Consider the following 26372-nt stretch of genomic DNA (forward strand, 5'->3'; position numbering starts at 1 on the left):
CTCCTTTCTTTGGCTTCTTTCTTTCTTTCACTCCTTTCTTTGGCTTCTTTCTTTCTTTCTTTCACTCCATACTTTGGCTTCTTTCTTTCACTCCTTTCTTTGAATTCTTTCTTTCTTTCTTTCTTTCTTTCAATCCATTCTTTGACTTCTTTCTTTCTTTCTTTTACTCCATACTTTGGCTTCTTTCTTTCACTCCTTTCTTTGCCTTCTTTCTTTCTTTCTTTAACTCCAGTCTTTTGCTTATTTCTTTCTTTCACTCAATATTTTGGCTTCTTTCGTTCTTTCTTTTACTCCATACTTTGGCTTCTGTCTTTCACTCCTTTCTTTGACTTCTTTCTTTCTTTGACTTATTTCTTGCTTTTACTCCATTCTTTGACTTCTTTCTTTCTTTCTTTTACTCCATACTTTGGCTTATTTCTTTCAATCCATTCTTTGACTTCTTTCTTTCTTTCTTTCACTCCTTTCTTTGACTTCTTTTTTTTCTTTCACTTCTTTCTTTCACTTCTTTCTTTTTTTCACCCCATTCTTTGGCTTCTTTCTTTCCTTCTCTCACTCCATTCTTTGGCTTCTTTCTTTCTTTCTCTCACTCCATTCTTTGGCTTCTTTCTTTCTTTCTCTCACTCCATTCTTTGGCTTCTTTCTTTCTATTAGTTCTTTCTTTCACTTTATTCTTTTGCTTCTGTCTTTCACTCCTTTCTTTGGCTTCTTTCTTTCCTTCCCTCACTCCATTCTTTAGCTTCTTTCTTTCTTTCACCCCATTTTTTGGCTTCTTTCTTTCTTTCACTCCATTCTTTGACTTCTTTCTTTCTTTCACTCCTTTCTTTGACGTCTTTATTTCTTTCTTTCAATCCATTCTTTGGCTTCTTTCTTTCTTTCTTTTACTCCATACTTTGGCTTCTTTCTTTCACTCCATTCTTTGACTTCTTTCTTTCTTTCTTTCTTTCACTCCTTTCTTTGGCTTCTTTCTTTCTTTCTTTCACTCCATACTTTGGCTTCTTTCTTTCACTCCTTTCTTTGACTTCTTTCTTTCTTTCTTTCTTTCTTTCACTCCATACTTTGGCTTCTTTCTTTCTTTCTTTTACTCCATACTTTGGCTTCTTTCTTTCACTCCTTTCTTTCACTCCTTTCTTTGGCTTCTTTCTTTCTTTCACTCCATTCTTTGACTTCTTTCTTTCTCTCACTCCATTCTTTGGCTTCTTTCTTTCTTTCTTTCTCTCACTCACTCCATTCTTTGGCTTCTTTCTTTCTTTCAGTTATTTCTTTCACTTCATTCTTTATCTTCTTTCTTTCACTCCTTTCTTTCTTTTGTTCATTTCTATTGCTTCCCTCCCTCTTTTGGTTGCGTCACTCTTGTCATTTATTTATTTGCTGCTTTTATGCTTTTACTCCTTTAATTCCTTTCTTTCACTCCATTCTTCTTCTTTCCTGTAATTCAATCTTTTACTGCTTTTATGCTTTTGCTCCTTTAATACATTTACTGTTTTACTTCTTTCTTTCATCTTAGTCTTTCTTTAATTTCTTTCTTTCACCTCTTATTTTTATTTTATATGTCTTTGCCTCTTTTTTCCTTATTGTTGTCTGTCTGTCTGTCTGTCTGTCTCTTTCTTTCTGTTGCTCCTTTCATTTCTTTCTTTTCTACCTACTATCTGTCTGTGTAAGTGTGAAAAAGCCATGTAAACTACCTACCTAGGCACTATTTTTAGGCATCATCATCATCGGCTCAGTCCTGAGGGCGTTTCCGAACAGTAGCCAGCAGTAGATCATTTTTTGCCAAATTTTACATCATTGCATGCAGTCTTCAAGGACAAGGTAATCCCAGCATGCATTACAATATGCTAAGTAAATATTTTTATCAAAGTTAAAGAAAAAGCCGATGATTACGTATAGAAATTGTACATAACGTACATAGAAGTGCATTTTCACCTCATTTTTATGTTTCGACCAATATTGCAAGCATTTTGCCCTTTGTCATTTTGTGTGAGACACATTATTTTTCAGACACGGGCTGTTTATTCAGTGAGTATTTGGGTTCCCCGGGTTAGTCCACACTGCCTCAACAAATATCTACAAACACATTTCAAACATAAACACAGCGTCTACGCTAGTAGTGATTAATGACACGTCACAACGGTTAATGGTCAAGGCTTTTACACTAAAGTGTCTCATTCTTAAAATGAGTAGTACCATGGACCAATCAGCTGTAAGCAGCTGTAAGCTGTAATACAAAATAGCGGACAATTAACATATATTTTTATGAAATCAAACTTGTTGTTTGTTTGCCATTTGTGGAAGGCAGTAGTATACATAGTTCACGGCTGTTGGTTTTCATTGGATCAGTATTTGAACCCTCTTGGTGTTTGTTGGGTGTGTGTGAAATGACATCTCTGTTTCTAAATCAAACAGCCTATTTTAGTGTGTATGAAGGGCGTTTGTCGGGGCAGTGTGATAAAGCTGTATAGTCTCATATAACTGTAGCCTCTTTGTTGAACAGACTGTTTTTTCATCGGTTTACTGTTGTTTTTTGCTTGCTTGTGACCAGAGAAACATTTCTTAACACTAGGACTGTCCTTCATCTTCATTTAAAAAAAAAAATCATGTTTAGTTGGGCGTTCCCTGGACTTACTTAAAAGCATTTCTCAGTAAAGTGATTAGGAATTTTACAGACACCTAGAGAGGTTTGTGGTGTCTAATGAACGGAGATAAGAAATGACAAAAACTGTCATATTTAAATAAGATTTGTAATTGTTTGACTTTGATTTGACAAAACATAATGCTAAAAAGACATAATATTTTGCTTTTGTTCATTAAAGTAAATCTGGATCTGAGACATAGACCCTTATGATCAAAATGCACTATTTTTTAGCTATTCTTTTTTCCTTGACTTCCACCCTAATGGTCGTCAAGGCCTCTTGCACCAACATCAGATGTAATTTAGTTTTGGTAACTTGGAAAGCTTAGTATGTAATTTAGCCCTGTTTTGATTGGTTAGTCTCGCGTTGCCAGACCCTCAAACTGACGGCAGAACGTCCGGACTCTGTAGCAGTTTTCATTGGCAAAGGACTCAATGTGCCTTCTGGTTTTTAAGCAACCAATCAATCACAGTTAAGCTTTTTTAAGGTGATAAGCGTGTATCTCGGACATCCTGTAGAATTTAACCAATCGAATGGCGACTTTGAAACTCATGAAGTATTTCTAATGTTGTGTGTTATATGCATCACACATTCAGCCAAATGCATCTTTGTGTGAAATCTGAGACTAATGTTTGACTAAATTTTACACAACTCAACACTTTTTTATTTATTTGTATCATTTGTTGATCAAGTTGCTAAATCCTAAACACATGATGTGTACATGTGCATCATATTGTATTCAGTTTTGTGTTGGGCTTTACAGTATTTTCTCAAATATACACTCAATAGCTGTAAAAATGTGTATGATATCTAATATACCTGGTAGAAATTGGTCTTCTGCACAATGTCAGAACCGACCAATCAGATTGAAGTATTTCAGAGAGGCGTGTTATGCAATCAGTAGAACATTGTTTAGATAAGCATGTGGTCCTGTAAAAATTGAATCAAGTTTCACATAGTTTGGATTTAACCGATCCTTCACGAGCTCTGTAACGAATCGCTTGTTCATGGGCGACATTTCCTCTTACCATCCCACAGTCATCTATCAAAGTTAATGACTGACAGAGATGGGAAGTGTGTGTGTATGAGACCACAGGACATGGATGTCTGACTCCACCCTTCTCTTGAGCTACTGCTACATTACTCCAAAGAAGCCACACACACACTCATCTCGCTGTTCTTCACACAAGACCACCACGAAACACCAGTGAATATCACGTCGCCCTCTAAATATCAGTAAGAAGAACCAATCATGCATACTAAATGCATGAAGTGTGTGCGTTTGTGTAATACAAAACTAAAGTCATTATTTGGTGATTTACTGTTTTCTAAAAACATCCTACATAATGTAAACAACATTCTGAGAAAATATGTGACACGTGCTGGGAAAATACGTAGAAATTAGCAAAATTTTAAACATTTGTTGTTATATATTAATTTTTTTTAATTAAAGGGGCCACGTCACAAGACTTTTTTAAGATGTTAAATAAATTGTCGGTGTCCCCAGAGTACACATGTGAAGTTTTAGCTTAAAACACCATACAGATAATTTATTATAACATATTAAAATTGACACTTTGTAGGTGTGAGCAAAAATGTTCCGTTTTGGGTGTGTCCTTTTAAATGCAAATGAGCTAATGAAATTCAAACACTGATCGCAATGATAGTGTTTTTTTGCAATTGAAACTCAGTTGTGCTGTCAATTATTTTCTCTCTCTCTCTTTCTCTCTCACTAAATGGCAGTGCTGTGGTTGGATAGTGCAGATTAAGGGGCGGTATTATTATAATAAGAGCTCCTTATGACATCATAAAGAGAGCCAAATTTCAATTACCTAATTTTTTACATGCTTGCAGAGAATGGTTTACCAAAACTAAGTTACTGGGTTGAACTTTTTCACATTTTCTAGGTTCATAGAAGCACTGGAAAACCAATTGTAGCACTTAAACACAGAACACGAGATCCAGGGGGCGGGGTTGGATTTAGATCCAGGGGCGGAGCTGGATCCAGAACCAGAGATCCCATTGGTCGGCAGTTTTACCACAAGACACGTCATATACGTGTTGTTGCGTTACCATTTCCGCATTAAGTCGTAACTAAATTAAGTTATTATTTTGACATACAAACGAACTTTACTTATGACAACATAAAAAGTAGTGCCTTTAGGGTGAAATGTACGTTTTTTTGCTATAATGTTTTGGAGTAAAACATTTCGGGTAAGCCTACTACGAGTAATCTTACCACATGCAGTTTAGGACCTATGAATGGATAGAGTATAAATATGCATAATTATTCAAATATAGGCTATGGCATGTTATTTAGAAATTAATAAATTGAAATTTTATTTTGTATGGACTTTGAACTTGTTTTAACGCGTATTTGCTTACAACCATTAGGAAACAGGTTTCCCTTGTAGATGGTTTACTTTTTTATTTTTATTTGCTAATAAAAGATATCAAATAAATTTGTTTTTAGATTTACTCGAATAGGAATAGTTGCGTAATAAGTGGGATAATGTACAAATAAATCCCTTCAGTGATATCACACGGTCGGGAACGTATCCCTTACCTCCCCTTACACCTAACTGTGATACTTTCTAAATTATGATTCTTTCTCGACTATATTATTAATCAAACGTACACTTAAACTGATAAGAGCAAACGTTGGCGAACACAGGTTGCAACTAATTTGCGGGCTGCAACAATGCAAATATACTGGTTCATTTGGCCAAACAAAGTATATAAAGTGGGAGGAGTTGGATCTAGATCCAACCCCGCCCCCTGGATGTTGTGTTTCGCAGTGAGAACCATCTCCTTAAACACGGACAAAGTCAGATTTTCATGGCATGGCCCCTTTAAAAAAAATTTCAAAACAATTTATGTTGAAATCTGAAAAAAAAATGACAGAGCTACACTGTTTGAAGTTGACAGAGTCAGCAAAGGAAATTTTGAGAAAATTTGAGTTAAAGACTTTTGAGGGTTCAAAAGCAAAATCACTAGCCTGGGTGCCAGCCGATCTTAGCCCCGCCCACAACATTTTGAGAACGGGAAGATCGGTCTGGGGTTTCTCTGTTGAGGAGCTACTATGCTAGACCCAAAGCTGGTCGAACCAATCAAATTGTCAGGGCGGGCTTTATACGATGATGGACAGATGATCAAGAGTAACGTAATGAACCACGTCACCAAAGAGCGCGTGTGTTGAATCTGTTTACAACGAAATGGCTGCCGCTGTAGAATTCATATGTGTTCTGACATTGAGTCTGTTTTAAAAGATATCGACAGAGCATTGATTTTAAAAGAGGAACAGAGAAACGCGAGCAAGGCATTTGTTGAATTTTGCCGTTCTTCCTACGGGATTCGGCAAAAGTTGGTCGCAACTGAAATTGGTATCACGGCAATGCAACTCGCGTGCATGACAAGATGGATGTAATTAGTGGTCGTTGCCAGCTTCTTTTTGGAAGCCCGGAATCGTGATTGCTGAATAAGTGGAGGGACATGTTAGGCTCCAATATTTTCAAGCCAGCGTAATGGGTATCGTCGTGGATAAAGTTCACCTAATGGTAAGAGATAGTCTTACTGTATGACTTAGTAAATACTTAATGTTGTGATATAAATGAAATGTTGTAAACAGTAGGTGTTGATGTACGTTCGCTAACTCAGACTTAGTATAATCACAATGTTAGTGTCATTGTAGCGAAATAACTAGCAGTTCGCTTCAGGCTGCAAAAGACGTAATTTCAACATACATCACACACTCCGTCCCTCTGATTGGTCGTAGGTCTATCCAATTGAGTGCAGAGGCATTTTTCGGTTGAGACACGCCTCATAATTATAGCTCAATGGAGCGGTATCCGACTCAAATTCTGACTAGAATTGAGTATGACAACGTCAGGCTACAAAATCACAGAATTCATACCTTAAAAGACTGGTACAACTAATAGATTGAGCACACAGTCAAAAACAACATTTATGGGAAAAATGTATGTTAAACTTTTTTCTTTTTTTATTGACATTAGCCATGTTTACCATCCCCATGATTTGAAGTATCGCATCAAAAACGAGTGATGGAAACGGCAAATTTCAAATAAAAATCCCTTAATTCGCAAAAAGTTTGTGTGCTTGCTTAATCTCTCTTAATAAGCATTTTAAAATTAAGTCCTGTACAGGTACACCTATCAGAAAACGTACAAATAAAGATCCTTTTGGATGTTTAATGACTATTTAGAGCATTGGGATTGCTAGCCGAGGGCTTCATTGGTTATTTTTTTGAAAACCTCAATTTCAACCAAAATCGACTTTTATATATATTTTGGCTGTAGCTCAAAATTACACTGTGCACATTCTGACTCATTTTGCCAGCACGGGTCACATATAATCTTGATATTTTTAATATTGATTGAGTGGAAATTAATATCCTATTGTTAACTAACATGTTGTAATTGAATGAGTGTTAACGCAAAGAATATAAATATATTAATACTGCATTTTAATGAAAACATTAAAAACGTATTATGGAAATGCATCATTGATATGGGTTGATTGTAATCTTTATATAACAGCATCCTCACGTATATAACTAACTGAATGAATGGATGGATGAGTGTGTGTGTGTGTGTGTGCTTGAATCAATGTTTTACCCATAGGTCCAATGCATGTTTAAAAGTCCTAATCTTACAAAAAAACATGCATTTTCCCAGTAATTTCCCAGCATCCCTCACTCCGTACATATGCGTGCCTGCCCTGTACATCACACGGTAGGGCCGTAACACCTTGTCAACGCTGCTCATTTCCTTTGGTTAACTCAACTGAATCATTATGGTTTAGTTATGAAATACACGTTGAATAATCACCTCCGCCCCAGCCTTGAGTTCTGCTTTGGCCGTCCTTGAAGTGGCTTTGCGCTCATTGGAGGGAGAGTTACTTTATTTAACTTTTACGAGGCGCTGGGCGAATCCATCTCAGACGGGAGGGGCCGACCAGAGGGGATTGGATGGGTGGAAAAGAAAAGTGTGCAAATAAAGTAAATAGTCTCAACAAAAGTCATTTTTCTGTATTAAGAAAGGATCTTTGTGCTGATAGACGACCCATGGACCTGGTGTACCTATGCATCATGGAAGAAATGCAGGTTGTGAATTAAAAATACCAAAAAAGGAGAACCTGAAGGGGATGTGTGTGAATAACGGCGCTTTCCAGAAGCTGCCTACTCAGTGCCAAATGGTCTGGCTGTTGGTTGAGGGCGTTTTCTCACTTGCCTCGCCGTGCCAATGACAACAGTAGAAATCAACAAAACTCAGTTTATTTTTACATACGGCTTACTTTGGTCCACACTGACACATCACGCATTAATACAACTTATAAAATAAATGCTGCGCACAAATTGTACATAGTATGGACTAAAAGAGCTCTAAAGTGCCAAACAACATGATTATTGTAGCTGAGTGGTTTGAGTAAAACCATTTTCCCAACATGTTATTTATGCCGCCTCTAGCCATGTCGCATTTTTCCACACACGTCTGTTTAGGGTTTGATGAGTATATGCTTGTATTTTAGATTTCAATGAAATATTACATTGAACTATTTTAAGCTGTTTGGCAACTGTTTCAGCCAGACGTTCCAGTGTTAAATTTCACATCCATTAAACAGAATAAAGTTCAGCATTGTCCTTGAACATGTTTTAGGCTTTTGTGTTCATCAGACGTTTTCCACGACTTGTTTCGCTAAGTCGAACTGCCAATGACGGCTCTGTTTGTCCTGTGAAATGTCTTTAAGTTGAATTCCTCCTACATTACTGGTAGCACTGACAGGACATGTGGAAAACGCTTTACGATCGTCACGCTTTCGTAGCGAAACGGCTTACAAGAAAGTGAGCATTGTGCTATGAGCGAAAACCAGATCAGGTAGTTCAGAACAAGTCAAATTCACTCCTTTCCAACATTCCTACGCCACAGCTGCTCATGCATTTATCAAAATGCAATTCCACCAAGGTCAGTTTATGGCCTTGTTTATTGGCTTAGATTGAATGATAATTAGATCTTTGCATCGTTTTTGAAGGATGCGGTTTGGCTTACAGATAAACGGTTTTAATTTTTCAGGCAGTTTTATTGTTTGATTCCCTGACCTTCCCTAGAACTGCCCAGACCTGACAAGCATTAGCGTTCTTCTGACTTTATTATCCGAGTTTATCGATTTCAACTCATGGCTGTTTACTGTCTGTTATGCAAACAAGAGCAACTGTTTGATTCCACTTCGGTGGTCTGTCTCGCTTCAAGAGTCCTTGGACTGGACCACAACACGACTCGGTCGATCCTAATTGGATCAGCAATGCAGTTTAAATTCAGCTCGGAGAATCCTATAAGCAAGAAATAACAGATGACATTCTGCTTTCAAAAGTTTGGCAGGATAGACTCATTCATAATAGAAAGCTTATCCTGTCGGACATATATGACTGTAAAGGATTCTGAGGCATTTCTGTGTTTATGTTGAGGACAGAGGTCAAAATTCATTGGAATTTACAAACCGAACATCTTGCATTTAATGCTCTGGAATTTTCCATGCACAGTAATTACAATTTTTTGTAGTTAGAGGCTGGGACCCCCAAACAGGAGGTTCATTTGTGTCCACAGAGTTGCTAATGGCTAATTGCCCTCCTAATGTTTCCCCCAGAGGCTAGTGAAGAATTAGAGCAAGCTATTACCCCCACCCGTATGCCGAACACATACGCAGATATGCTCCACAATGTAGTACACATGCTCTACCTATACATAACACAAAATCTACCAACATCGCACACAGAGTGGCAGTGGTAGCTTTTATTGTTCAGAAGGTCATTGTATTGAGTTGTGTTATAGACTGTGCTGTGTGGGATATCTGTTTAATTGACTATCGTTACAGGGTAATGTTGTAGACTGGTGTGTTAGATACAGTTGATTGTGTTGAGGTGTAAAGTTGCGCTATGGACTGTGTTGAGGTGTAAAGTTGTGCTGTACACTGTGTTGAGGGGTAAAGTTGTGCGATACACTGTGCTAAGGCTGAAGTTTTGCTGTTGATTGTGTTGTAATGCAGCATTTGGCGTAGACTGTTGCAGTATAAAGTTTTGTTCTGTGTTGAGGGGTAAAGTTGTGCTATACATTGGCTGAGGCTGAAGTTTTGCTGTAGATTTTGTTATAGTGTAATGTTTTGCATACAATGTGTTGCTGTATGTAAAGTTGTGGAATGCACTGTGCTGTGATGTAAATTGTGCTGTAGACTGTGTTGTGGTGCAAAGTTAGGCTACAGACTAAGATGAGGTTTAAAGTAGTGCTGTAGACTGTGCTGTGGTATAAAGTTGTGCTGTAGACTGTGTTAAGGTGTAAAGTTGTGCTGTAGACTGTGTTGAGGTGTAAAGTTGTGCTGTAGACTGTGTTGAGGTGTAAAGTTGTGCTGTAGACTGTGCTGAGGTGTAAAGTGGGGCAGTAGATTGTGTTGTAGTCTAAAGTTGAGCTATAGACTAAGCTGAGCTGTAAAGTTGTGCTGTAGATTGTGTTGTAATGTAAAGTTGTGCTATACATTGTATGGTAGTGTACATTTGTGCTGTAGATTGTGTTGTGGTGTAAAATTGGGCTATAGACAAAGCTGCGGTGTAAAGTTGTGGTGTAGACTTTGTTGTGGTGCAAAGTTAGGCTGTAGACTGTGCTGAGTTATAAGTTGTGCTGTAGAATGTATTGTAGTATAAAGTTGAGCTATAGACTAAGCTGAGCTGTAAAGTTGTGCTGTAGATTGTGTTGTGGTGTAAATTTGTGCTGTAGACTGTGTTGTGGTGTAAAGTTGGGCTATAGACAATGCTGCGGTGTAAAATTAGTCAATAGACTGTGCTGAGGTATAAAGTTGTGCTGTAGACTGTTAAATTTGGACTGTAAATTGTGTTGTATAGGTGTGCTATAGATTGTTTTGCAGTGTAAGGTTGTGCTGTAGAATTTGTTGTGGTGTAAAATTGGGCTATAGACAAAGCTGCGGTGTAAAGTTAGTCAATATACTGTGCTGAGGTATAAAGTTGTGCTGTAGACTGTGTTAAATTTGGACTGTAGATTATGCTGTATATGTGTGCTATAGATTGTGTTGCAGTGTAAGGTTGTGCTGTAGAATGTGTTGTGGTGTAAAGCTGAGCTATGTGCTGTGTTGGGGTGTAACGTTGTGCTACAGACTGACTTGTGTTGGAGCTTAATTGCACAACCCAACGTGTGTGACAGTTTTCCCACTGTGCTCTCAAAACGTTTATTCTCCCGTTTATTTTAAGCTCAGAATTGAGCGATGACGGAATAACAGTGTCCCTGTGACTCACAGTAACGGTCTGTTACCCCACCCTGTCCGCTAACAGCAGCCTCCGAGGCAGCACATGGCCCGTCTGAGGGCAGTTATATTTATCCATTTTGCTGCAGAAAGGCCTGTGCCAGCGCTCCACTCTGTCTCCAGAGAGCGCCTTTCTAAAGAGACGCTTGCAAATTACCCAGAACGCCTCTGGCTGGATGGAGGTTTAACGCAGGACAGAAGTCAGAGCTGATACGTAGACATGCTAACGGCTAAGTGAGGATCCCAGAGGAAAATTTTCGAATTGGCCACAATTTTCAGGCAGACCAGAGAGAATTGTAGCCCCTGAAGACTGGAAGGTCACCCGCAGTTAAAATGACAGCAGACGCTGACGAAAGGTTGCACAATGACTCTTTGCAAGAAAAACTCATTGTATGTTATATAAAAGAAAGTACTGTGGCTATAGAATGATACAGTAATGGTAACAGATATTGTGTTTAACATAGGAGATTGGTGAATACTCGGTGGTACTTTAAAGAACATGGTTTTGCCACTGTACTGTAACAAAAACAAAATGTATATAAATACAGTTTATCGTATCAGTCTTAGGGTGCTTGAATAAGAACTAGGGCTGCACAATATTAAAGAAAAATGCAATGCAGTATGTGATACTTGCTAAAAAATACGCTAACCAGTTTCACAAGGTTTCGTAATATAGTCACGTACATTTTTTTTATTCTTTTTTCGTGATATTATCACGAATTTGCACGTTTTTTCGTGACCGTATAACGAATTCCTGTTTTCGTGTGATTATCACATATTGGTTACTCAAATGGTTTTGCCTATTTTCAAACCATTGTCGCTTCGGTTTAGGATTAGATTTGGTGCTTGTGTATTGGTTTTTTAGTATTTTTTCAGATTTATTTTTTATATGTCGCCTGGTGTTAGGGTTAGAGTTGGGTAGGGATGTCATTTTATGTAAATCTAACCCTAAACCGAAGCAACAATGGTAAGAAAATAGGACAAAACAGTTGAGTAACCAATATGTGATAATCACACGAAAACAGGAATTCGTTATATGGTCACAAAAAAAGAAGAAAAAAGAATTTACGTGACTATATAACGAAATTTCGTGAGACTGGGCTGAAAATACGATATACCAGTGGTTCTCAAACTGTGCCGGTGGGCCCCAGTTTTATGACATTTTATAAAATACATGAAATTATCATAAATTATGTGTATTTAAACCTCAGAAAAATAGGGCTATTAACCAACAGCACTACATTGTATATGTTAATGTTTTGTTTATGTCATAAATTGTATTTAGGGGGGCCATGAAGGGCACATTGGGTGCCACCTTACAGAAGGGGGGCCGCATGCCGAAGAACCACTGCGATATATACAATCTGTGATATGATAATGTTTGTAACATCAGATTTAAGCTTTATTAAAATGTAGTAAAAAAAATTTAAGGTATTTAACAAACATACGATTCACATCCTTTTCATGATCGTTGATCAAAACTGACTGTACATAACCTTTCAAAGTATTGAAATAGTTTAGATATTGCAATATTTTGCCGTTTCGATAGATCTTGCAGCCCTAGCAAGAACTCAATAGCACTTTTTTACAGAAACACAAAACTTTAGAAGGTTCTCTTATGGGATCATTTGAACTGAAAAAGTTTCTTATATGGCTTTCAGGCTTTTCAAGAACTGTTATTTTGTAGCAGGATTTCAATTTAGAAATGAAAGATTTATGGATTTTTAATACATTCGCCATATAAACTAAATGCTGTTCTGTGTTAATCATCGTTTTCCGTTTTTTTTTTTTTTTTTGAGTACCTTTAATAATACATTTGTCTTATCATATCTGTCTGTCACAGCATGGCCTTCAATCTCAATGGTTGGTGCAGCTGTGCCGCTCTTTGTGCAAGTGATATTCTTTCAAATGATTTTGTTGAGCCAAGATGGTGGCTTCTGGCGTGGTTTTCCGATCAGCTGACTGGAAAGAGTGCGTCTCAGAGGAAACTCTGGGATTTTGTGGCTTTCCCCGCTGCTACTTCATAACGATGAGTCATGACAAACGCACCCCGAGGAAAGACCAAACCAGCTTGATCTGTATTCTCCCACCATATATTTTCTAATCACTGTTGAAAATTTTACCATAACCAGTAAAACTCGCATTCATTAGTGGACTCTAAACTTTTCCAGATGTTTTTTTATGAAACAGCCCCTTTAAAGGGTCATGTTTAATATTAATTTTTAATATCAAATCTTAGAATATTTTGTCTCCATCCAAAGAAGATCTTTAATATAATTGTTTCTCCTAGACAGCAAAACGAATAAATAGAGAGCAAATACAGGCTCATGTCTCCGGCTTATTAGATCCCTGACTCCCAAGTGTACGCAATAGTAATAGCGATGTTTGTCATAGCCAAAGTGACTGAGAAAAGCCCATAAGGGTTTATGCAGGGTTATTTCTCCATTTTTAGGACACAAGCGGACCTCATACTGCACTGTGACATTCCTGAACCCTGAGTGTGTGTATCACGCTGTGCGGGCCAATAGTTGAGCGGTGATCTCAAAGGTAAATTTAACTGATCTATGTTGACAGTGACTCGGGCTAGGAGCCACCGTGGGGACGACTGCATGGACCATGCCATATATACTGTATATAAACCCACAATCCCTCTATATCTCGGTAGTGCCTCATGAGATGGGATTAAATGAATATAAAATGACAGGAATATGAAGTCTGTCTTTATCTTTTCCCTGCGGTCTGGTGTTATAGAGGTTAGAGCGTGTGTGGTGTATTATACCAGCAGATCAATTATTAAGGAGGACAGTGAGAAGTCTCCAGCATCACGGTTTTAAACTTTCTGCATAGTTTCCTGTGTGGATGACAGGTTTCAATGTGGACCGGTAACTGTATGTACAGTACGCTTCTGATCTGACCTGACTGCTGGGTAGCAGTATGTTCACATAGCTTTTGACAGCCAACTTAATGTCTGGTCCACTTGACAGCTTGTTATGACCACGAACTGAGCACTTATTGGATGTAAAAGTAAAATGACAAGTTACTGTTTATTTTTAATGTGATGCTTGGATTAAATCTGATATTGAAATTCATTGCATCTTATTCTACCAAAGAATTGTTCACCTAAAAAAAGGGCTGTCTGATTGACAGGTTAAAGGGACAGTTTACCAAAATATGTATATTACTTCCTTTCTTAAGCTGAATAATTTTTTTAATAAAAATATCCGTTGCTTTATCAACCCGAAATCCCTAAAATGTTGAAGCTTCAAAAACACTCTTAGAACAGATGTGTTAAAAACAACACATTTGTGTTACTTTTAACACAACTTGTGTTTTATTTTAACACAGAATCAACACAAAATGACACATAATAATGTGTTAAAAGCTTAACACAAAAAGATGTGTAAAAAATTAACACATCCATTCTGACTGTGGGTTCACACCAGATGTGAGTTCAACGATTTGCGCGAGTAGATTACATACAAAGTCAACGCGAAGACACGATCAGACGTGTCCTCGCGTGGGGCGATGGGAATGACGCAATATGGGCGCAGCGTTTGCCGCGAAAACACGCACTATTTGCCTCAAACGCGTCTTTGCCCAAGTTGAAAATATTCAACTCGAACGAAAAATTCAAATGACATGAAGTTAAATCCCGCGAGTAATCTAGGGCGAGTAACGTGATGCCCTGTGTTTGGTGTGTACGTAGCATAGGAGTGAAGCACATCCATTCATTGTAAAAGTAATCCGACTGCAGTGGGTTAAAGGAATATTTCACTTTCATAAAAAAATCTGATAATATACTCACCCCCATATCATCCAAGATGTCTCTAAACGATCCCAACCAAGGCATAAGGGTCTTATCTAGCGAAATGATCGTCATTTTTGCCCATTTAAATAAAAAAATATACTTTAAAACCACAACTTCTCGTCTTGCGTGTGATGCGCCAGTGTGAACTTACGTATTGCGTAATCATGTTGAAAGGTCACGCATGACATACGCGAAACTACCGCTCCAGTTCAGACGTTGTTGTATGTGGAATGATACCAATTAATGTCATTGTGTCAGTTTATTGTTTAAAATAGTCCGCAAGTGTGCATTTCACATATGTAACACATGCCCTTTTAACGTGATCACGTAAAATGTAAGGTTGCGCTGGCTATTGCAAGACGACAAGTTGTGGTTTAAAAGTACTTTTTTTTGGCGAAAATGACAATCATTTCACAAGACCCTTATGCTGCATTTACACTAGCCGTGGTAGAGGCGTCAAACGCGAGTGATTTCAATGTTAAGTCAATGTGAAGACACGTTGACGCGCATCTGGAGGTCTCGCGGCACAAATGAGGCGTTTAATGCGGCGTGGTACACGCGATTCTGCGCGGCGTGAATTGAGCGTTGCCACAGCAAACACGTGAGTTTAAAAATTTTTACTTTGGCGGAAAAACGTGCCGCGTTAACCAATCAGGAGCTTGCTCTAGTAGTGACATGATTACAGAAAGCGAGCGGAGTCGCATAAGTCCCTCCCATGACGCGAATTTCCACCTGAATGTCTCGATGACTAGAATTTCAAGCGCAAATGAAGCGAGTTAACTCAAACTGTTCAAGCGCCAAACTAGCTGTGGTAGACGCGATTTTGACACCTCAAACACGGCTGGTGTGAACTAACGGTTATGCATCAGTTGGGAGTCCTTTAAAGCTGCATTGAGACTGCAATTTTAAACTGCATTGAAACTGTGAAGTGTTCAATAAAGTCAATTAAATTAAGAAATTTGAGATTTTCCTCCAAAAACTTAATTTCTCTGCGACTGAACAAAGAAAGACATAAACATCTTGGATGACATGGGGGTGAGTAAATTATCGGGGTTTATTTTATATGAAAGTGGTGTTAATTAATGTCTTTTAAAGCAAAACAGTAGGTGTGTGTGTGTGTGTGTGGGAACATGATTCATATTTTAAGCTTATTTTCCAAAATTTAAACCAAAAAAGGCACATCTAAGTAGTGCTGCATAACGATTAATCACAACTAATCGTTTGCAAAATAAACATTTTTGTTTACATTATATATGTGTGTGTACTGTGTATAATACAAATTATGTATTTATAAATATACACATTCATGTATTTAATTAATATTTAAATGTGTATATCAATTTTTTATATATATTTATAATTTATATATAATTTTTTTTCTTAAAATTATACATGTATGTGTTTGTATTTATATATATGCAAAATTATAACACACAAAACACACAAATATATGATGTAAACAAAAACTTTTATTCTGCAAATGATTAATCGCTATGCAGCCCTAATACATCCATGCACTACATTTTATGATAATTGTTCTTGTCTGTCTTATGACAAATATGAATATTTTGTCACGGTATGCATGAACTAATGAGATTTAAAGTTATCGACCATACTTGAATTTAAGATGCACTCAAATGCGCTGGTTTTGGTTTGATTTTTTACTAAATAACCATACGCAGTCATGCTGTATGTGTATAAGGTTAAGAGCAGGGTAGCATTGGAAGGATCGACAGATTTACAGCTCTACAGAAAATCTCGACATTCGTTTCATTATTTAATAACAAACAGCACCCGCTGAGAGATCAGGAAAAGATAAATGTTTGCCTTCTGTCTTTGAGACAGCCCAAGTCGCGCTGGAAGTGGCTTCTCTCTGTGCGACCGCCTAACTAATCTCCTGAATTTACAAATCCAGATATTGTGTTTATTAATTTAATGTGCAGGGCTGTGCAAACATATATTACACCGCCAACTGTCCAGATCCAAACATATGGACTTCTGCCATCACAACACGCATTCACACACAGTCACAAACTCCTTGTATAGCCTTAAATTCCCAACAGCTCACGAGCCTGTTTGTGTTGCACGTTGCCATAGTTACAAGCAGCAGCCCGGAGACGGATTCAACATCCAATGCTATCGATGTAATGGATACTAAGTCTTATCCAATGAACCCAATTTACCATGATTCAGTCCAGGCATGACACTTTTCCTATTCCCCCTCTTTAACACGAATCATTTCATTTGTCACTGAAGTTTTATTGCTGTGGCACTAGCATCAGTCCTGCTAACTGCCCATTGGCTGGCAAGCAGATAGTTTGACCCCAAACGCCATTGGTTGAGCTAATGGGGCTTGTTAGATTGTTTAACCAAACAAATGAATGTTTTGATTGAGCCGCAGTGTTTACACTCTTCAGGGGATTTAACTAACCCATTGCTTACTTATGGTTGTCTCTGTATAGAAAGCTAGGAAAGGAGGAAGTATTTTAACAGTACATGTTAACACATTACAGCTAAAAGGCTGTTTCCATTTATTAACATTGTTAGTGGCGTACTGTAACCACAATTTTCTTTTAATACTCAGGGATGAGTCACAATTATTTCCATGGTTATCAACATGTCCAAAATAGGGGTCGACTGATATGTGTTTTTCAGGGTCGATGCAGATTATTAGGCTGGATACAAAATATTGATTCTCAGATTTTAATCAATCTTATATTTAACAAAACAATATTGAAATCCCTGAATCGATTCCTAATGTGTGTACTTTACTTTCGGCAGGGCTCGTGAGGAGTGCCCAATGGCCCGGGGCAAGCGTGAATGATGCTCGGGCCAGTGCTACATCGCCACAAAATTGTATTATTTGCAAATTTTTAGACCTTTCTCATTTTAAAATCGAAGCAAAGAAGATGCAAAACAGATTCAATACGCTTCTCGCACGTTGTTTGGGAAGTCTGAAATGCACAGCTGCCAAGCAGCATCTCAACATTTTAGACAGCGTGCATATACTGGGTTTATGTTTCCTTTAACACAGACATATTTACACAAAATGATTTAAAAATGCTGCGATTACGTAACAGTATATTGTATCTGTGCATTACATGTAGGTCTTAAAGTGCACCTATTTATTTGCTAAAAAACAACATAATTTTTTGCATTTGGTATAATACAATGTGTTTGTGTGGTTAATGGTTAAAAAACAAAAACATAATTTTCCACATACTGTACATTTTTGTACAGATATACTGCCATCCTCAAACGTTCTGATTTTGTACAAAGCTTATCGATCTAGTGCTGTGTCCCTGATTAGCCAGCTTACCAGTAGGTTGTGATTGGCCTGAATACCTCTGACGTCAGCTGGAAAGTGACGCTCCTTACCATGTTTGAAAGATTTGCTCACAATGCAATACTAACAGGTGTTAACTTACAGGCTATGAGCCAAAGTGGGAGGAATTATGATAATGTCGGTCTTGTCTACATCACCAATCCCAGGAAGTAAACTGTTGCCTACAATCCGTGTGTTTGTTGTAGTCCAAAAAAAGTTTACATTGGAGATGATAACTAGCGTCATCGTTTATTTTGGCGTTTGTACCTTTTGCATATCGTTAACATGTACTAATATACACCTACAAACCAAAGAAAATGTCAAATGAATCGGACCATAGTTGCAAGTGACTGCACACAAAATAAAATCCATGCCTGCAAAACAATTTTTTCAATGCAATATTGATAACTAATCGATATTGGACTTAATCAAAATCAAATCAAAAACATATACAAAAGAATCAAATAGAATCTCCAGATTGGTTGCAATACACAGCCTTAACGATTATTACAGATCAAGTAGACAGATAACCGATATTTTAACCGATATATTATGACATGTTCAAAAATGTAAATTAATGCCAAAGTATTAACAAGGGCTCTGACAAAAACTCTTTAAAATGCTTTTAAACATATCTTTAATTCTGAGAACTGTTAATACTAACATTCATTTTAATAATAATAAACCGAAAAGTGCCACGCCCGTGACTCCGAAATAGCGCATTTAAAAATTAAATAGTTTTATCAGCAAATCAAACAAACAAATAAACTAAACTAAACTAATCTAATCAGTTTTGAAAATGACAAATGCGATAACCATAAAAAAAATTTATAATCTTGCCGATAATCCGCCAGGCTGATAATCGGTCGACTCCCTAGTCCAAAAAGGACATTTTAGGATCAAATACAGAAGTCAAATTTTTTTAAATATTTCAAAATGAATTATATTATCAACAAATCAGATTTGAAAATGACTGATACAATAAACATAAAGGGGCGGTTTCCCAGACAGCAATTAGACTAGTCCTAGACCAAAACATTTTTAAAAGCTGTCCAAACTGAAAACAACTTGCACTGACATATCTTAAAATACATCATGCCCTTTGTTTTGCCCCAAAAACGCTTAATATCGGTGTCGATAATCTGCCAGGCTGATAATCGGTCGACCCCCTAGTCCAAAATAGACATTTTAGGATCAAATCCAGAAGTCAAATTCTAAAAAAAAACTAATTTCAAAATTGAATTATTTTATCAACAAATCAGATTTGAAAATGACTGATACAATAAACATAAAAATGCTTAATATCGGTGCCGATAATCCGCCAGGCTGATAATCGGTCGACCCCCTAGTCCAAAATGAAAATTTTAGGATCAAATCCAGAAGTCAAATTCTAAAAAAAAAAACATTTAAAAATTGTATTATTCTATCAACAAATCGGATTTAAAAATTACTGATACAATAAACATAAAAATGCCTAATATCGGTGCCGATAATCCGCCAGGCTGATAATCGGTTGACCCCCTAGTGGAAAATAAAAGTTTTAGGATAAAAGTACAGTCAAATTCTAAAAACTAATTTCAAAATGAATTAATGACTGATACAATAAACATAAAAATGCTTAGTATCGGCGCCGATTATCATCCAGGCAGATAATCATCCAGGCCGATAATCTGTTGCCCCCAAGTCCAAAAGGAACACCTTAAAAACAAACCCAGAAGTCTATCTAAAAAGCTGTGTGCCACGCCCTTTCACGCCCCACACTTTTATAGTACAGCTCGAATCAGAGGTCTCAGGTAATGAATGATTTGTACTGTTTTATTGCCTCAGCACTTGGTACTCATGGTGTCTAATGTTGCAGGAAATCTATGTAAACAAATACAGCAAAACATTCCTGCTGGTTTATAAGCATCTTAAGTAAGTTCAACTTGACCGGTGTGTTACTGTACAAACCGAACAAGCAACACTGGGTTCTCTACTACGGGATAAGCTCGCAGCAGCTGGCAACGATGAAACGCTTTGATCCGAAGCTATGAACAACGGACACTTCAGTAGCACTTTAACTCGCGTGCTAATTAATCTGCAGAACTGACAGCCGACTCTAAGGATCTCACGGAGGGAGAGAGGAGCGGAAAACCAGCAACATCTGTGCGAAAGGCAGCTGATCGCACATCTGAAAGTGACTCTTTATTTAGGGACCTCTGAACGGCCTGAGCGCCTTTCCAGCTCGCCCAGCGGGTGCCAAACACCCGAGTGCATGCACAGACCTTCTGAACGGAAATGCGGAATGAGAGGGAAAGAGAGAGAGAGAAACAGAGAGGGAGGGGTGGCCGAACTGTGAGCTTATTGTATACCGGCTGAACAGTTTCAAGCTTCACTAGTATGAATGAGTTTATCTGTGAGACGCAGAGGAGCCTTACCTTAAACACGCACACAGACACACATGCATACAATTTGAAATACACTTTCATAGATGAAGCTCGTCCACAAAATTCACATTAATTAAACTTTTTAGCACTACTTATTTTGTAATTTCACAATGAACAAAAAATGCGAACGCGAGTCTTACCTCCATGAGCATTCTGGAGCAGGTACAGCAGTGACAGCACGGGCAGCAACAGGGCAGACAGGAGCGGGCAGGCGCCTCTCATCTTGCCACTTTAGTCCGAGTTTCAGAGTCTATGTGGCCACTTTGAGACCTGGAGTTGTGTGCTGGTTGTACTGATGAAGGAGGCGGGACAGCCATGGATGAAAATGACACCCTGAGCCCCCCAAATGCAGAGAAAGAGATCCAACCCTTTACACACCAGAGACTCGCACACACCCCTGCCCAACCCTACAACGCCCCTTTGGAAAACTGCTCAACTTTCTCCACCCCTCCTGTCTTCATCCTCTGCTCTGTAAAGATGATGTAGCTTTTATTTAGATCGGTGGAGATAAATATTATTAAACAGTTTCTCCAAATCTTTTAAAGCTGTAGCTTATTTAAAGTAAGTATGATGTGATGACGGGACTCTTGTAACTTTTACAAAGAGCTTTTTGTGTAGTTTGGTAGGGCGAGCATTTGAACAAACATCTAACCCTAATAATATGAAACTTCAGAAACACTTGGCCCACAGCGTTTGTGCTACATGCATGGATAATACTTAAATCATGTGGTTGGTTGAGATGCTTGGTGGAATTTTTAAACGGTTGGAAATAAAAAAAGACAAAAATCCCATAGACTCACGAAGGAGGGACTCGAGCCGTGACCAGAATATCCTGGGGATATGGGGGTGGGCTTTATTGAATTGGGTAGGAAAAACTGAAAATTGTGTGGGTACATAGCAAATACACACATGTATACAGAATATAATACATACACACACATTTGTGGTTAAGTATTACTTTTCAAATTAGTAGTATAATGAACTGTCAGATCAGATCAGTCTATATACTTAGTTTGGACTTGGAGCTAAAAATGGTCTCACACAGACTCGCTAACCAAAACCAGACGTGACCCCCACTTCATGTCTGCTGCTGTGCTTCTCTGATTACACACAAACTGTGTGGGTCTCTGTGTGTGTGAGTGTGTTGGGGTTGTTTCTTACCCTTTGACAGCACCCAAAGAAAACACTCCTAACAGTTTCCAGATTCTTACAAAGAGCCATTCTTACCAATTTTAGTGTTAAATATACACAGCGGTTGTGTGTGTGTCTGTAAGATCGTTCACCGCTATGGACCGTTCGATGGTTTTGTGATGATGTCATGTGGGATTGTACACTCTTATGTTTACATTAGTCATCTCTGGGTTGCTGGATTGTTACTTGGTGATGAGTTCTGTTATCTATTGTATTAACAGAAAACATATTATTAAATACCTCTGTTACATAACAGATATAACAGCCCTAGAAAGTATTTGGACACTTGAATCACACTTAAGGGCTGTTCACACTATGGATGATAACTATGACAGTATAGTTTGGCTTTTGAATGTAGCAGCATTTCACCATAATTCATTGAGAAGTATAGCAAGCAAATCACACAATTTATCGTTTCACCCCTTACTTACTATATATAACTACAGTGAGTAAGCTTACAAGATATATGCTTTGCATGCCAGTGACGAGCACATTTTTAGCCTTCAAAGCAGGCCCGGTACTAGGCTTGCTGGACTGGGGGGCATTCATGAATTTTGGGTGGGCAAACAAAAAAATACATAACTCATGTTCTGTGTCTTATCAATATAGCTGACTGTCAGAATCCTGCCGGTTCCTGTTGGTATTTAGATCTAGTTTAGCATGGCAGGGTTCTGACAGTACATATGTTCTATGTGGGAAATGTGTGGTTGTAGAATTGGTTTATTCTGACCACACATTTCCCGGGTCTCGTCACTTTTTCCCCGATCCCTTACTCGTGATTATTTTCCAGGTGTATGTAATTTACTTTGTCCCTATTTATTGTCCTTGTGTTTGCTGTTCTGTGCACGTTCGTCTTGTCTCATGCCCTGTTGATGTTCTTAGTCTTGATCTGTTTAAATCTGTTGAAGAGTTTATTGTTAGTTTTTGTCAAGTTTAGTATTAGTTTAGTGTCGTGTTTCCCTCGTCTTGTTTTGCCCCCTCGTGGGTTTTGTTTTCCTGTTTTTCCCCTGTTTTATAATAAATCCCTTTGTTATTTATGTCTGCATTTGGGTTCGTGTTTTGTGTCCGCTAAATCCTGACAGATGACATTTTCGCAGACATTGGTGAGCAGGGACTTATATAAATTTCTTTTGCCAACAAAGGATGCTATTTTTGTAAAGAGAAACTCTATTTTATATGATTGGCTGGACATTTTGGAGGTGCAAAAGGAAAATCTGGGGGCCAATGCCCCCCTAACCCCCCTGTAGACCTGGCCTTGCTTCAGAGACAGCATCCAGCTTCTGCAGTAAGATTTTGGGGGAACGATGTTTGACGTTGAAAACGTAAAGCCATCTAAATCTATTTGTAGACGCATGGTCGAAATTTGAAACACACTTCATTTGACTCGTACATGTACACAGATGTTTGCCACATGCACATTGCGAAAAAAAAGTCAATACGTACATACTACATACTCATGTACGCGCATACGGACTACCGGCACATCCGGGAACTTGACTGTAAATTTCGTCACCGCCCACTTTTGGGGGAAACAAACTAGACTTCTTATAGACTTCCATACAAAATAGCAGAACAAAGCAACGTTCGTACACAGCCGACAGGCGTAAATAACTTAAAGGAACACGCCCACATTTTGGGAATTTAGCTTATTCACCGTATCCCCCAGAGTTAGATAAGTCCATACATACCTCTCTCATCTCCGTGCGTGCTGTAACTCTGTCTGACGCAGCCCCCGCTAGCTTAGCTTAGCACAAAGACTGGAAGTGGGTGGCTTTAGCTAGCATACTGCTCCCAATAAGTGACAAAATAACGCGATCATTTTCCTATTTATGTGTTGTGATTTGTATAGTCAAACCGTGTACAAATAACAAGGTGATATGAGACACAGCGATCTTTTAACAGTATACATACTGAGAACTATATTCTCTGAAGACGAAGCACTGCCGCATGGGCGGAGTGATTTGCACAATTCTGACCGAACTCTCTGCTCCTCACCAGGGGCTTCTCGTGTGCTGCGAGCAGATCACTCCGCCCATGCGGCAGTGCTTCGTCTTCAGAGAATATAGTTCTCAGTATGTATACTGTTAAAAGATCGCTGTGTCTCATATCACCTTGTTATTTGTACACGGTTTGACTATACAAATCACAACACATAAATAGGAAAATGATCGCGTTATTTTGTCACTTATTGGGAGCAGTATACTAGCTGGAGCCATGCATTTCCAGTCTTTGTGCTAAGCTAAGCTAGCGGGGGGATACGGTGAATAAGCTAAATTCCCAAAATGTGGGCGTGTTCCTTTAAGAAATCACTCAGATTAAACATGTCAGTAATTATCTGTCCACCCTGTCTGCCATAGAGTGCGAAAGATACATTAAAACATTTAATTTGGTCTTCCAGCGTCAAATTTGTGTAACAACTTTATCCAGTGATTGCTGGAAATTTCACTAAGGCTAGTTGTATGGCTAGACAGAAAAGTGCACTCATTACTCTAAATATAAAGACATAATATAAAAATACGAAGTAACTTTCTATTACGTAAAATCATTCACTGGCTTCCCTGTTGACTCGATGAGGTACGAGTAGATGTCCGGGTAAGACACCTCTGGCCAATGGGGAGCATTGTTACACAAATTTGACGCTGTGAGAATGAAAGGGACATGTTTTTGTATTGACCAAATTAAATATGTTAATGTATCTTTCGTGCTCTATGGCAGGCAGGGTGGACAGATAATTACTCAACATGTTTAATTTGAGTGATTTCTTAAGTTATTTACGCCTGCCGGGTGTATACGAACGTTGCTTTGTTCCGCTATTTTGTATGGAAGTCAATGGGGAGTCTAGTTTGTTTTCCCCCAAAAGTGGGCGTGAACCTGTTCAGAGACATTCTATGACGTTGTGCCGGTTGCGCGTATGTGCAACCTATGCGTACAAAGTACGCACAATTACTAAAATCTGCCGTTGGACTTAGTTTCTGATTGAGAAAATTGCATTACACACATTGTACTATACTTCAGGCTTAACACTGCAGACGTGAGTATAAAATGAACAATTTTAGCGTTAACACACTAACGAACGATAACAATAACGCTATGTTATAGTTAAAGACAGGGGCAGAGCCAGACATTGTAGACATTGGGGGCTTAAAAGCATGGCCCCCTGCTAATATTTTTTCTCCATTTACGGCAGCTTTATAAAGTATTTTTTTATCCTATTACTATTTTTTTATCCTATCTTATCCTATTTTTGGATAAGAGAAGTTAAAGTGTCAATGTCAAAATTTGTTATGTTACAGTTTCAGAGTGACAATACAGAGAACCCATCAAGGTTCTCTGTATTGTCATTTTGAAACTGTAACATAAAAATTTTTGACAATGACACTATAACTTCTCTTATCAAAAATAGGCTATATATGTTTGCTGTAGGCTAATCCAGTAACTAGAAAGCTACATAAGAAAGAATAACAATTTTGACTTTACTAGCAGAACAATTTCTCAGCTGCTTATGGAAGCGTTTTCTCTCTTGCTCTCTCTCTCTCTTTCTCTGTGATATCTCTCCACCCTCCTTTCTCTGACAATTATGACAATGCACTGACAATTATCACACATAATGGTATTTTAATGTAAGAGATTGACGATTCACATTTTATAACTATCAATGTATTTCTGAGGTGAAATCATTGCGAATTTCAGGGAAATGGGACAAAACATAAGCTGCCTAAGTAACTATTCTCACCTTCTTACTTCTGACGTCTTTAAAAAATAAATTGTACATCCATCTATAAAAAAGGGATATGTACAATGAGCAAGGTTTTTCAGAGTTTTAATTCACTGTGATTAAATGTACTTTAAATATAACGACAGTGTGCAGCAGAGCAGGCAGACTAGACCAGAGCGCTAACACATTAGCCGTTAGCCATGCAGATAAAATATTAGTTGACGCTATTTAACAGAATTTACATCACATAACTATAAATATACACTTACAGTTATAACGAAGGCACTGTAATAATAAACACTTTGAAAATGCATTTACTTTGGGGAGATTCAGCATACGGACTACCGGCACATACGCAAACTTGACTGTAAATTTCGTCACCGCCCCATTTTGGGGGAAAACAAACCGGACTTCTCATGGACTTCCATGCGAGGTGGCGGAGGAGGGCAGCGTTCGTGCACAGCCGGCAGGCGTAGGTAACTTGTGAAATCACTCAGATTAAACACGTTGAGTAATTATCTGTCCACCCTGCCTGCCATAGAGCGCGAAAGATACATTAACACATTTAATTTGGTCAATATAAAAACATGTCCCTTTCATTCTCCCAGCGTCAAATTTGTGTAATAACGCTCCCCAGTGATTGCTGAAAATATCGCTAAGCTAGTTAGTTGTATGGCTGGACGGAAAAGTGGACTCAGTACTCTAAATATAAAGACATAATATATAAATAATAAGGAACTTTTAAATACGAAGTAAAATCATTTACTGGCTTCCCTGTTGACTCGATGGGGTACAAGTAAATGTCCGGGTAAGACACCTCTGGCCAATGGGGAGCGTTGTTACACAAATTTGACGCTGTGAGAATGAAAGGGACATGTTTTTATATTGACCAACTTAAATGTGTTAATGTATCTTTCGTGCTCTATGGCATACAGGGTGGACAGATAATTACTCA

The 26372-nt window shown here is 38.1% G+C and overlaps 1 protein-coding gene across 1 annotated transcript in view; it reads right to left on the reverse strand.

Annotated features, from left to right (window-relative positions):
- The window catches only part of cspg4 (chondroitin sulfate proteoglycan 4), a 79979-nt gene extending 58831 nt beyond the window's left edge, over nucleotides 1-21148 (reverse strand). The window contains exon 1 of the mRNA XM_055193445.2: nucleotides 20652-21148. Coding sequence (XP_055049420.2) covers nucleotides 20652-20733 — 82 coding nt within the window. The 5' untranslated portion in view covers nucleotides 20734-21148. The remainder of the gene's footprint in view (nucleotides 1-20651) is intronic.
- Between the last annotated feature and the right edge of the window lie 5224 nt (nucleotides 21149-26372).

Source organism: Misgurnus anguillicaudatus, chromosome 6 (assembly GCF_027580225.2).
Source record: "Misgurnus anguillicaudatus chromosome 6, ASM2758022v2, whole genome shotgun sequence".
Lineage (NCBI taxonomy): Eukaryota > Metazoa > Chordata > Actinopteri > Cypriniformes > Cobitidae > Misgurnus > Misgurnus anguillicaudatus.